The sequence below is a fragment of the Ambystoma mexicanum genome, chromosome 5q (assembly GCF_040938575.1).
Source record: "Ambystoma mexicanum isolate Mex_15411 chromosome 5q, UKY_AmexF1_1, whole genome shotgun sequence".
Lineage (NCBI taxonomy): Eukaryota > Metazoa > Chordata > Amphibia > Caudata > Ambystomatidae > Ambystoma > Ambystoma mexicanum.
In genome coordinates, this window is record NC_090933.1 from 951560536 (window position 1) to 951575210 (window position 14675).

General features: G+C 46.6%; 1 protein-coding gene across 5 annotated transcripts in view; it reads left to right on the top strand.

Moving 5' to 3' along the window:
- The window catches only part of RIMS2 (regulating synaptic membrane exocytosis 2), a 2919733-nt gene that overhangs the window by 227483 nt on the left and 2677575 nt on the right, over nt 1-14675 (top strand). Inside the window, exon 2 of one of the 5 annotated variants that reach the window (XM_069621474.1) lies at nt 7828-7860. The exons of the other annotated variants lie outside the window; for them this stretch is intronic. Coding sequence (XP_069477575.1) covers nt 7828-7860 — 33 coding nt within the window. The remainder of the gene's footprint in view (nt 1-7827; nt 7861-14675) is intronic. 5 annotated transcript variants of the gene reach the window in all.

Sequence of the window (14675 nt, forward strand, 5' to 3'; positions counted from 1 at the left end):
TTCCCACAGAGTTGCGTGTGACACTACCGACCCGGTGTTTAGCTAAAGAAAATTTACGATGACTGCGGCTAGCACCTCCCAGAACGCATCGTCTGTCAGGCCTTCGCTTTTAAACACCCAGGGTCAGGAGTACTGGCGCTTGATCTGACAGTGTGCGTGCTAGAATGGTGATATCAGCCACCCCTCCTGTTACTGTATGTGAGACCAGGAAGTAGACCAATCGGGAGGCAGAGTCATGTACCGAGGAGTGGAATGTGTACCCCTGCCCCCCAGGGTATCTTAGTCTCCAGATGTCATCCACCTCCCACAACCAACACGTTTTTTCGAGCTTATTCAACACTTTTGATGTTGGGTGGTGTATCCCTCCCGTTCTGTCTCAATCTGGGTCCATTACTGCGTTGAAATACCCTGCCCAGATTATTTCCCCAGGTGGGTTGTCTCGAATTGTCTGGTGATCCACCCCAGGGTTTCCACTGAGTCCTGGTTAGAACCGTAAAAGTTAATCAGAGTATACACCTTGTAGTGTCCCTCGTATCATAACAGCTCTCCCCTTCTGATCTCTGCTTTGAGCGATCAAGCGAAACCCCACTGTATACCTCAGCATTATGCACACCCCCCTGGAATATGCAGAGTATGAAGAGAAATAGCGTTGGCAAACCCATCTTTGTCCAAATTTCACCTCTCTACCAGGGGTTAGGTGAGTTTCTTGTTAAAATGCGATGTCCACAAAAATGTAGCTGACTAAATATATGACCACTTTTCGCACTTGGACGGACAGTTCAGACCCCTAACATTCCAAGTCATACTGTGGAGAGTGTTCGCCATCCTGTGTCGGTGAGTCTTTGGACATTACGATGATTCCCAGGTCTGTGAGCAGCCGCTTCATTTTGTACGCTTGACCAATAAGAAGAGGTAGTACCAACGATCACTGCAAGTTGCCAGTCCCTCAACCAATCCCCAAACTCGCCCCCACCAGCAACCCCAACCTGCCAGTTACCGCCCTCCCCCCGACCCTTCATAACAAACTGTTGATCTTGCGCTAAGGGACCAGCCACCCTGACAGCCCCATATCGATTGAGTTGCTCCAGTGCCCATTCCAGGGTGACCGTTTAGGTCAACAGACTCATTCATACTCTAATCTGTGCTCTAGGGGGGATCAGAACCATGTTCGTTGTGCTCCCCACAGTGCAGTGCCCTGGGCAGCGATTCCATAAACATGTAAGCTTTCTCCGGTATATGAAAGAATGCGCACGGCCGTTGTATTTTACTCTTAGTTGAGCCGGGAATAGCATTGCATATTTGATGTCCCGTGCTCGGAGCCTTTTCTTGACCCCGATGAATGTCCTCCTGGATGATTGCACTTTGTCCGAGATATCCGTGAAGAAACGGATTGGCGCATTCTGGTATGTTATGGATCTCAGTTCTCTGGCCCTTGTGAGTGCCCGATCGATGTTTCGATAGCTATTATTGGTCTTGTTGGGGCACCCACACCGGGCGTTTCCCACTTGGGATACAGTATGCTCTCTCCAAAATGAAGACCTCAGAAGCCTTCCTGACTGAGGGTCTCTCCTAGTAGGTGTTCCACAATCATTTCCATGTTGCATAGTTCGCCAGTCTCGGGGCACCCCAACAATTCTAAGATTATTCCTTTGAGATCGGGATCCGCGGTCATCCTGTTTGTCTGAGATATCCTTGAGGGATCTTTTAACTATGGCCATGTCTCTTGTTCTGGTGTGAGATTAGTCCTCAACTGTGGATACCCTGCCCTCCACCTCATCTAGGCGGTCCCCATGTTTGTCCGCGCGTACCTCCATGTTGTCAACTTTGCATGTTAGAGTGTCCAGTTTTCCGTCTAGGGATTGTATGCTTGCTTGCACCTGCCCAAGCATTTTCTTAATGTCATTGAGTGCCCCCTCCCCCACCCCCCGGGTCCAGTGCGACCGATGGGGACTTGTCTCCCGGTGAGTCCTCCAAAGAGGGCGAGGCTTTGGACGTGGACAGTTGCTCAAAGTGTAATTTTGCCTGATGTTTATTGTTATTTTGGGATTTTGACGTGTTGTTGTTTGCTGGTTGTATTGTGCCTTCCCAGACTGTTGTTGGTTCTTCTTGTTTCCTTAGGGGGGTTGAATCGCCGGCATGTTTTTTTTTTGTCTTCTCCCCTGCGGCATCTGGGGTCGTGCTTTAACTTTTACCTGTGTTATTTGCTTGTAGAACGCTTGGAGCTTCACCCTCCACATGGTTATGTTCTGCGTATAACACTTTTGCCCCCTTTCATTTCTCGGGGAAGGGTGCCTGATGGTCTTCCACTGGTCGTGCCCTACCTGGGTCACCCGGTGTTTGCGTGGTCGGATGATGTCCCTTGGTCTGCTCCCAGTTGCACCTTCAGTGTGTGGATTATGTTGGTGTGTGGGCTTCACCCGCTTTGCTTTGCGCTGTTCTGCCGTGTATGGTGCTTTTGTCCCGGGGTCGAGGCTATCCAGGGGTTCCACCCTCACAGAGGCGCCTGCATTCCTCTTAGTTCCCTGGTGGGAGGGGGAGGTGAGAGTCCTGTTTTTGTTGTTTGTTCTGAGGTGTCAGAGTGCCGGGTTAGGTCCCCCAAGTGCCAGGATCCCCCAAGTCGAGGCCTTCCCCTGGTTCCGTTCAGCAAAGCTGTTGGGGGTCAGCGGGTCGGCAGTTGCTGGGTGTGCCTACTGGAATCCCTCCTGCCTGTGTCCCCAGATGCTTTTATGCATCCTGGTTTCAGGCCCCTCTCCTCACCTCACTTGACTGGCTTTCCAGTGCTGGATGTCCTCCACTGCCTTGCGGTCCGCTTGGATCTTCAGGCCGGTTCACGATGTACGTCGCGCCGGCTGAGGGCTCCGCCGGGAGTCACCTGGATATTGATGGTCCTGTCTAGCCGGATCTTAGCCTGGCTGGTCCGGATCGGCATGGTGACCAGGTCTTAGTGTGGTCTCCAACCGGGGGGACGGCCCGCTTCACCTGGTGTGTACAGTTCTTGCTTCCCCTCGAGGTTGGACAGAGCAAGCGTCTCTCACGCTCCTTGTCACTTCGGATTGCCTTGTGACAGGCCGTTGGTGTCCCTGAGCCTGCTCCCAGTTGCGCCTTCAGAGCGTGGGCTGCTTGGGGGTGCAGACCACACCTAGTTGTTTTTCGCTGTTCTGTTGTGTGTGGCGCGACTGCCCCGGGGGCAATCCGGGGTGGGGGTCCACTTCCACATTACAACCGGACCGGCAAACTTGTAATGAGGCCCAATGTCTCATGTGTGTATCTACATGTTCCACTCCAAATTAAATTGGTAGGGAAAACCTATATATATTTTTTAAAAAAACATTTACTTAACCTGTGTTGTCTCAGGCATCCATTTACAATATGAGATATAGAGAGGTCATCCGGTGTTTCTTGACAAAAAGTAGATTATCATCTGGCTTCCGTTTCAAAGTAAGGGTATCCATCTAGCAGCAGAAGGCCTGGTTTGCAAAGGCATAAAAAACCCTCAATCCAATTGATTGTAAGGAACAGAAAGTTTGAGGTGACTGAGCTGAGGTGTCTAGAGGGTTGGTAGGCTGAGAACCCTTGCCTGATAATTGGAGGTAGGTTTGTCTCAAGTTCCTTATTTACTAGAGAGAAGGACTTGAAAGAAATACGCTTACAATCAGCAGCCAGTGAAGCTGTTGGAGAGAAGGTGTAATATGGACATAGCCGGGAGTGACGTTTGAGGAGGATTCAAGCAGCTGTGTTCTGGACTTTGTAGAATATTGTGGTGGCCCCAGGTAGACTAAATTGCAGTGGTAAAGCCTCAAACTGATGCCGGTCTTATTCCTTAAGGAAACTTGATCAGGGAAGGGGAAAGAAGGTACATTTATCTTAGCATAACAGGCATGAGCTATTTGACTGACTTGGGGTACGATGATCGTTTATTATCGATAATGATTCTCAAATTGAATACCTAATTCACTGAGGCGGGGCTGGGACTCAGAACAGTTGGTCAGTAATCAAGGATAAGTGTATTCTGAGCAGAGCCTTAAAACATTACTTGTTTTATAGCATTAAACTGTAGATGGTTTTGGGCAATCCAGTGTCTGAAAATGGGCCTCATTATGACCCTGCCGGTCCGGAAACAACGGTGGCGGTAAACCCGCTGCCACCATTGTCTCTGGACTGGCAGATTAAGAGTACTGCAGGCGGGTGGTTTCACTCCCGCCAGGTCTGACCTGGCTGGAGTAACGCCACCCGCCATGGAATTCCACCTCCGGAATTACCTGGTCACCGGGGTTGTAATGCCCCGGTGATTCCGGCAATCACGGAGGCAGTAATTCACAAGTCCGGCGGCAGCCTGCCGGTTTTTTGGGCACCGCTACGGCCAGACTCGGAATAAGGCCCAAGGTCTTTTAAAGGTTAATTGTTTTTATCGTACTGTTTTTGGCATGCATAACTTTTGATTTTTAATTAGTCTGAGAAAAATATTTAGGCCTTGTTTCCCCTTCTTTTAGTAAGGTAGGCTTACAGTCTGAAAGTGTTCCTCTCCCTTTTTGTTCTTGCTGAACAGTAACTGGAACAACTTCTTCATAAAGTGGCGCACCATGTAACATGGAAAGATATCTGTCTGAGAATACTTTAAGCATCTCTATTCCAATTCAAACACACTATTGGAAGAAAAAAGGCATCTGAATTTGGGAGGAGGGAAGGTAGTACTAATATAGAGTCTAGAGGCTCGCCGCGTAAAGGACAAACTGGAAAGGCAAATTAGAAAATGAGGCACAAATAATTCAATGAACACTAATGTGGAATACAATTGTAAACAAAAAAAGTGGGGAAATAATGCATTTAATACAAATTGTGTGTGTTTCATTGTATTGGTATTATATTGGTTATTTCTTTGTGGTTATGATTAGCTGTCAGTCCCTTGATAGTAAATTTGTTCAAACACATTCCAAAATGTTGTAGATTAATACATCATTGTACATGACCAAGTTGTGTTAACAAAATAAAAACCTGACCCCTGTTTTGCGCCTAAGTGCTTCATCAAGGCTCGTCACATGCTACAGTACATATTTATAAGGCAGTTTCTGTTCCAGTAGAAATGTGCTCAGTTAACTTATTTCCTACATGACGTTTGGCACTTTTTGTGGATCCAAAATCTCCTCATATTGTTAAACGGAAGTTTGCTGCGGGCGAGTGCTTGTTTTCAAATTCAATATTTCCTCATGTTTTCTTTAACACATAGTCCATTGTTAATTGGGATTAATCGTAACTAAATCGCTTTGAATGTGACAGAAAATGTAATTTATATTGTTGTAGTCTCAGAAAAAATGTGTTCCCCAGTGTATAGGTGTTCATTAAAAGAAAAAACAAAATCCAATTTAAAAAAACAACTCCTCGGACTTCTACCGGAAAAGTTCCTCTTTCTTTTAGAACCATGCGATATGCTGCATTCAAAAGCCCATTAGCGGGGACTGAAATAGCAGTGTACATTTGTCTTTGCAAGTTGTTCTTGCCAAACACGAAGCTCGGTGTAGAAAAGATCCAAATTCATTTGATGGCAAGGTAAAAGGGGCAGGGGACAGGGGTTGTGTATCTGTGTGCTGTGTGTAAAGATGTCTGTGTAAGACTGAATAAGGAAGGGTGCCTGTGTCTGCCTTAGGCCACCCTGCCAGCTCTAGTCGTTGGCTCGCAAATTTCCCAGTATGAAACAAATTGCCAAATAGTGGCAGACCAGACAAGGTTTACAAACCCATCGACATTCTTATAACCGTGACAATTAAAGGTCAATGCTTATGATGCTAGCCTACGGTCATGTCTACAATGGCTGTGAAAATGTGTAGTGTTGCAAATGGGTGACCAACCACATATGGCTTTGATAAAGTGTAAACTGGCAACTGAGTGCTGTACCACAAGGGGATAGATAGAGTGATAGGATTCCCCAATATGGGTACTATCAGAAGGATAGAATGTTAAGGGCAAACCATCTTTGGTCCCTCCATTGTTGATTATGGTTGGTCTATGAGATTTGCCAGAGTTGTCCTCCGAGAGAGGGTGTGTCAAAGCTCTGGAGTGTCATGTGGCAGTGAAAGCATCTGCAAATACATCTATTCTCACCAACGTTTCATTAACCGGCTAGGTCTTCCTGCAGCTGGCACTCCTGCTTCTGTGGCAACCAGGAAATGCCACTTTTTCATTCTCTGTATGTTATCACTGCTCATTTGCACAGGCTGCAAACGTGAAAGTAATGGGACACACTTATCACTTTCTCTTTGAATTCATACAAAGGTCATATTTGCTTTTTGCCCTTATTCTGATGGTTGCAGTTGCCAAGTGTACACTGATATCAAAACACGTTTTTCTGGTTTGCTGCTGCACTTTGAAGCTAGGTGGAAATTATGAATTGGATTGCAGGGAAGTATAATAGTTTATTGTGCCCTTGTGGTCATCTGCATCCATATTAGAAGATCTTTGGAAATTGCCAGTGGGCAACATGGTGTATGCAGCATGCATAACGGGGTCAAATGTCATGATATTTCCTTTTTATTGTTGAACCCTGTGAATTGGTAAGCACTATTCTATTTTGGGATTTCGAAAGTCTTTTTTCCCTCTTAGATCCATGAATATTTTACATTTTCTATAGAGGTCCTGGAAATACTTAAGCGATAATGATGGAGAAAATTGGCACCCGCTGGCCCTTCGAATCATGTCAGGAGACTTGAAAGCAGCCCATACATCTTTAACCTTCTAATGTATTGCAGACTGATGGCACCCTACTATGTGTCCCGCGCACAAACTGTAGGACAGAAGTATGAAAGGGGTTGATCCCATCCTGTGAATTCCCTTTAATATGCTCTTCCGTCAGGCACGCCATATTATCATTGCATTATCATAAGGGATTCGGTTAAGTTTTGTACGTTTTAATTAGCACATGCATTGAAACCTTTTTTCTGGGCCTTCTGTGTACACAAGTAATAGGCACATTTCTTAAATAACAACTCCCCCAACTATCACCTATTCTCCAACTTACGCTTTTATTTCAGAACAGGATAGGGAGCTTCTGTTTAAGTTTGTCCGCAATGTTCCTGTATTTTCAGTCTGGCAAAGTCAAATAATTTGAAAATAGCTGAAACAGTTAAAGGATACCCTGTGTTCCCTTTCTGCATAGAAAACATTTAGTTATGTTCCTGCCTGCTGCAGAGTTGGTCTCTTGTTAATTTGGTAGTTTTGGTAAAACCTTTCCAAAGTTATGTTTAATAAATCTCAGAGTGAAACATTCCTAGCAGACCATACCCCACCTCTAGTGTAGCTGGTAAGGGAAACATAGGGAAATATAAGCTTCTATGTAGAAAGAAAGGACGATTTGCTGTACAGGGATGATTGTTGTCGTTGGTGTGATATCATTTGTTGCCAACTTAGCATAATTGCCATTCCTATGTTTTCAGTATTGAGTCATGATTTTTCCATCTCGCAGTTTGAGGGTTTCTCTCATGGTTACTCTTGCTAGTAGCCATCAAGATGCCAAATCCATAAGACATCAAACTGTGCCAAGCAGAAACATAGTGGAAGCACCATTTGAATGGTGTGTTACTAAAGATGTCTACAAGCTCAAGGGCTAGGTTCGTAAGGAATAATTGTTAAACTGGAGCATGGCCATGAGTAGTGTAGAACTAATGTCAAACAATGGTCAATGATATGCGCGTACAGCGTACTTGTCGAGTTATGTTAAAGTGCCGTATGTTGTGTTATGTTGAAGTCCAAAATGTTCTCTTGCTCAGCCAATAGAACTGCACGTAGCATCTGTTTTTGCAGTACGTTGCACTCAGCTGTGCACACTTATCTTTTTAGGGTCCAAGAAGAACAAAAACCACAACTGGCACAGTAAGTAAAACCATCTTGAACGTGCAGTAGGCTTAACTCTCCTACTCTCCGCTGTGTTCTGCTTTGTGCAACTTTGACGGTATTAGCCGACACTAATACCCGAGAGGCTGCACCTAGTGTCTCATCTGCTTCCTGATTGGCTTGTAAGACAGCTGGCTGCAGCTTCTTACTTCATCCACATGTCAGCTGGATGTGGTTTCTTGCTGCCTGCTTGTGGACTATGTAGTTCCGTGTAAGGTGTGTTCCCTTCACATCCTTCCTGGCTGGCTGATTATCGCCGCTAACATTCCCATTGGCTGTAGCTTTTCTGCCTCTGTATTTCTCTGATTATTATTTTGTGGGTAATTGAGCTTCCACTGTGGTTGAGTTGGTTCTGCAGTCACAATGTTTGCTTATTTAAACAGGTGGCTTCCCCTTAGTGGGATCACTGTGCTGGTAAATAGCGTTCTTCAGCCACAGCCAAAACAGCCCAATGAAAAGGAGCCGGAGACGTAAGTAAAGAACACAATCTGTCTCTGAAGCACATAGACATACCAGCCAGTATGTTTAAAAAGAAAGCGACAGGTGCAGCAGCCCCCCCCCCCAAAGGCGCACTGTGTGGCTCTCTACACTATACTCATTGGTTACTACATATACATCTCTGTGTAAAGCACAATGTACTTCCTGGCCACAAAGGACCCTAGCCAGACAGCACACTTTTACTGAATACATGATCAGTGATCCCTACTCCAAGTACTCAAAGTAAGAGGGTTGGTTATTTACACAGAAACTGATCATGTATATTGTGTCTAAGCAGGGAAGAAGGTTAAAAAGTGTTTTTAAGGGAAAAGGAGTAATTCCCTTTTTTGAGGTCTAGTGCAAAGAAAAGACAAGGACACTTGGATCTGCGCTCCTTATGCTTGGATAGGAACATGGCAGCTTGAGGTACACAGTGGGATAGTGAGGTTAGCAAGCAGCATGTTCCAGCAGTTAACCTGCTAGTGTGTGTGTGTGTGGCTGTATTATTGCAAATTATTGGGCTACACATTTTCATCAAACTGATGACGAAAAAAGACTTGTAGGTCAGTTCTCGCCATAAAACCTAATTTTGCCCGAAAATATCACAAAGTGAAAGACATATTCTAGTGCTTTCAAAGTTTCAAAGTGTGCATATTCTTTATCCTGCCTATTCCTTAATAGTTGCCTGTCATATCATCCTTAGGCATTTCGATACTGCACTGATATGACGTTTTCTGCCAATGCCCTTATAGGCAAAAAGAATAATGTACATAAACCCAACCATAGCTGCTGACGGAGAGCAGATGGGCATCATTAGCACGCACTGCAGTCGCTTTTCCCTGTCTGTGGGAAGAATAGTCCGGACTGCTTTTTAATAATACATGGCATATTACAGGGATCGAAATTAAGATGTAATAAGCAGGCGTTAAAAGCAGCTCCTGGGTATCCAGCATTAACCAGTGACCAGGAGCTACCACTGAGGAACTAGAAGCTAGAACATAGCGCTCCGCAAATCTAACCTCCTCATAAGATGCACACATATCACTGTGTCCATTATTTATGACCTCTTCTGCTTTAAATGTCGTATAGATGTGTCCTAATGCTTCTTTATAGATTATGTTATGTTGATTTATACTGCATGCCGCTACCACCCAGGGGCAGTCTCCAGACGCTAGTGTGGCTCTGCAAGAGAGGGTGTTAGGGCGTTAGTGGGGATAGGGCCAGAGGATCAATTCAGAACCAGGAGGAAATGGCGCCTGTGAGTGTTTGTTTTGCATGTGGTAGTTTGTGCGAGAGGCCTTGTGCATTGTAACCGTATGGGTAAGATTCAGTGCCTCAGGTGTGAAGTAGTGTTTTGTGTTGGTGTTGGTGTGTTGTGTGGGTTATGGTGGGTCTGGTTAGGTAGTGTCCATAAGGGATCCAGAGTCGCGGGTGGTCGTAGCGGTAAAATAATCTGGTATCTTGGTGTGTAGTTGCGTTGTTGATGGTTTTTTGGACTTTGTGGGTGTTTCACTCTTAAGTGTGCTTCAGCATCTGTAGATGCTGCGTGTGGACAGATTATTGATTCTCTGTTTATGTGTAGTGTGGCTAGTCCAAAGTATGGTGTAGTGGCATTAGTTCTGTTGGAGGACAAGGAAGGGAAAATAAATGGGTTAGTAAGTCGGTCAGTTTGTTGGAGTCTCTGGCGCAGCACTTTGTTTACCACTTGATGGTATCTAGCAAGGTGTTCTGACTTGAGTGTCGTGTAGACCGTTGAAACCTCCGTCCTTAAGTGACACACAGGGGAACTAAAAGAAACCCGCTGTGCGACCTTTGGGGCCACAGGTGGGAGATGTTACTTCCCGGATCCACGGAACCTCTGGAACACCAATGCTGCTGTCAAAAAGAGCGAGGTTAAGTACAAGGCAATTACAGTATATAATCACAATAACCAAAGAATCTGAATAGCCTTACCTATCCGGTGTTTGGAAAACCCAGGAAACCTAGGAGGGAGGTTCGATACTCAGATGAGGCGGTCCCTAGAACACGAGGACCGCAGAAAGTGTGGATGCAGGATAAACCACCTGTAGGACTGAAGGCATGACTTGAATCCCAAAAAGGGAAATGGCGTAAAAGTTCAACAAGGTACCAAGGGATGATCCGAAGGCAAGTCAGGGTCGTGTCCGAAATCCAACAACAGGTAAACAGTTCCAAGCAAAGGTACAAAGGGTAATCCGAAGAAGTCCAAGAGAGGGTTCCAAGATCAAGGTAAACCAGGAAAGCAAACCAAAACGTAACGCCAAACAGGGTCTGAAGACAGCTGAGAAGCAATGAGTGTTCCGTGTCTCAAGCCTTATATACTGAGTGTTTCGGGGTCATGTGACGTCCACCAAGGTCACGTGAGGAACGCCACTCTGGATCACGTGAGCAAGTGACCGATCGGCGTGGAGATGTAACGCCGCCTCTTCTGCTGTATGTTCTCCATGGCAACTGCCAGTGCAGGAAGGGTTGCAATCGAGCCCGTAAATCATACCTGGTACGGAGCTTTCGGTCCTTTGGGTAAACCGAATCACATGAGCCTCGAACCCTGGAGGGAGGTGTTGGGGAAATGTGAGCAGTATTCTGGTGTGCAGTGAATCTGTGTGCAGAGGATCGCCTAAAATAGCCCCCCCCAACGGCCCACGACCCCGTGGGCAGGACGGGTGATCCCTATGGAAGCGAGCCACCAACCGAGGAGCGTCAAGATCCAAAGCGGAAACCCAAGAACGCTCCTCCGGTCCATAACCATTCCAATCCACTAAATACTGGAGCCTACCCCTAAACCACCGGGAACCCAAAATGGCCGACACTTCAAAAACATCAGGAGAGGCCAGGGACACCGGAGCAACAGGGGCCCGGAGGCGGGAAGAATCAGGACAAGACTTGAGGAGAGAGACATGAAAAACAGGATGTATACGCCAAGAAGTTGGGAGAACTAGACGAAAAGCTACTGGATTCACAACCTGAGAGATCACATACGGGCCAACGAAACGAGGTAGAAGCTTCCGGCAACCCACCAGGCGAAGGTGACGTGAAGAGAACCACACCCTAGAACCCACCACCAGGGGAGGAGCAGCCAGGCGCTTGCCGTCAACACGAGCCTTCATAGAAGCCTTTGCTTCAGTAAGATGGACCACAGTACTAGCATGAACAGCAGACAGATCCCTAAGACAAGCCGTGGCCGTAGGATTCGAAGAAACAGAAGCATCAGGGACAGGCAAGACCTTGGGATGTTGGCCATAGAGGGCGTAGAAAGGAGAAAAACCTGTAGCAGAATGAGCCGCGTTATTGTATGCAAACTCAGCAAGCCGTAAAGCGCTCAACCAGGAGGTCTGTTGCTGCAATATAAGACACCGAAGATACTGCTCCATAGATTGATTTGTCCTTTCGGTCTGCCCATCAGTCTCAGGATGATAGGCCGAAGAATACCCGATATCGATGCCAAGTAATTTAGTCAATGACCTCCAAAAACGAGAGGTGAATTGTGACCCTCGATCGGATACAATGACCGAAGGGAGACCAAATAACACGAACACATGTTCAAAAAATAAGTCTGCCAAGACTGGGGCCGAAGGAATACCCTTACAAGGAACAAAACGAGCCATTTTTGTGAACGTGTCCACCACCACCCAGATGGTGTCAAAACCTCGTACCTTGGGGAGATCGGTCACGAAATCCATTGTCAGTGTATGCCAAGGTCTGGGAGGTACCGGAAGCGGAAGCAGCAGCTCAACTGGTCGTCCTCTTGGATGTTTAGCCTGAGCACAAACAGTGCATGAATTGACATAGCATTCCACATCGCGCTTCATAGAGGGCCACCAGCACCAGCGCTTTAGGAGATCCAAAGTGCGCTCTTGACCGGGATGGGCATTAAAGGGAGCATCATGAGACCACTCAAGGGCCAAGTTACGAGTGTCAGGTGTGGGAAGAAACAGACGTTCATGCACGAAAGGCAAACCATCAGAATAAACGGGGTCCCAATCCCGCAGTTGGTCGGAATGATTGCTAGTCCAAGCTCGTACAGAATCTAACAATGACAAAGAGGGAGTGCAGAGACAAATCACATGACTCTTTTCAAGAACAGTGTCAGGGAAGGTTGGCAATTCGACCCCACCCGGGGAACGTGACAAGGCGTCCGCTTTTCCATGTGAGTTTCCAGGACGATGCATAATGTGGAAATCAAAAGCGGAAAAGAAAAGATGCCACCGGACCTGTCTGCTATTGATGCACTTCAAGGAGGCCAGATCCTGTAGATTTCGATGATCTGAGCATACAGTGATTGGATGCTTAGCCCCCAGAAGATGATGGTGCCAGACACGAAAGGCATCCATGACAGCCAGGAGTTCCTTCTCCGTTACAGTATAATGGGTCTCAGTATTGGAGAACTTACGGGAGTGGTATGCCACCGGGTGCAACTTGCCTGTTGTAGGACATGTCTGAGACAATACCGCACCAAGAGCAAAAGAGGAGGCATCCGCCTCAACTATGAACGGAAGATCGGGATTGGGGTGCTGGAGCACCGGTGCGGTAGTGAAAGCGGTTTTCAAAGCCTCAAAAGATTCCTGATGTTCTTTCTGCCATCGATAGGGTACCTGAGGGCTGGTCAGAGCCGTGAGTGGGGCTACAATTGTGGAAAAGGAGGAAATAAAACGTCTATAAAAGTTGGCGAAGCCCAAAAAGGCCTGCAAGGACTTGAGTGTTTGAGGAACTGGCCAATCTAGGACTGCTTTAACCTTGGATTCGTTCATGGATAATGCCCCAGGGGTAATGTGGAAGCCCAGAAACTCAACAGACGTTTTATGGAACTGACATTTCTCGGGTTTGGCAAATAGGGAATGTTCCCTCAGACGGGATAATACTTCCCGGACATGCTTTACATGGTCATCAAGATTCCGTGAAAAGATCAAGATGTCGTCCAAATAAACAACCATGTATACGTCCAGAATGTCCCTGAATATGTCATTCATAAAACGCTGGAATGTTGCCGGGGTGTTACATAGACCGAAGGGCATGACTAGATATTCATACAAGCCATAACGGGTGCAAAAGGCAGTTTTCCACTCGTCGCCTTCGCGAACGCGCACTAGATTGTATGCGCCACGAAGATCCAACTTGGTGAAAACAGAAGCATGGGATAAGTGGTCCAGAAGAGGTGTGATTAATGGAATTGGATATGTATCCTTTTTCGTGATAGCGTTAAGACGCCGATAATCCACGCAAGGACGTAAGTCCCCCTCTTTCTTAGGTACAAAAAATATGGGACTTGTAGCTGGTGAAGTAGAGGGGCGGATATGTCCTAATCGTAGGGCGTTCTGTACATACTGTTTCAATGCTTGTTCTTCCGAGGGAGACAAAGAATAAATCCTGCCCGAAGGAATGGTGGAATTAGGGATTATTTCAATTGGGCAGTCATATGGTCTGTGTGGAGGAAGTACCTCGGAAGAACCGCGATCGAAAACTGATTTGAATGCTTTATACTCAGATGGAATCCCTGACACCACCCCCCCAACGGTATGGGAATTCACAACCTCTGATCCATCATCATTCAGCGTGAGTTGAGCTAGAGCTCCCAAGGCCCGAGAAGGGGTATCGGTTGCTTGATGGGTTGGGAGACAATAGTTCTGACAAATCTCAGACTCGAAGAGCACCGTGCCTGATTGCCAATTAATCAGAGGATTGTGTTCACGTAACCATGGTATTCCTAATATGATACCGAATTGAGGTGTGGTAATCAAGTCAAAACTTAACGTCTCTGTGTGAATGTCTTGTATGGTCAACAATAGAGGTGCAGTTTGGTGTCTAACAGGACCAGAGACTAGTGCAGTGCCATCTACGGCCTGAACAGGTTCAGGTCAGGTTTTTACCACTAAAGGTAGATTGAAGGAATGGGCTAACGCAATGTCTATGTAGTTCCCAGTGGCACCTGAGTCAATGATGATCGTGACTGCATGAGAAATACCTGTAGAGGGACAAAGAGTAGCCTGTACAAAGATGGGCTGGACACGAGCAAAGGCAAGAGGAGTACCCGGAGATGAAGACTGAACACTCGACCTGGTCTCCGGATCTAAGGTCGAGCTGTCCGAAAAACCTGACTCTTCCTGGGACGTCGAGGACATTCCTTCACATAATGTCCCGTGGTGCCACAATAAAAGCATGCATTATCCACCCTTCTACGTTCTCTCTCAGATGTTGTGATAGTGCTACGTAAACCTTCAGTACTGGAAACAGGGGTACTGACAACTGTAGGGTGGGAAGAAGCCCCCAACTCAGCTCTGCGCTCTGATCGCCGTGCTTCCACT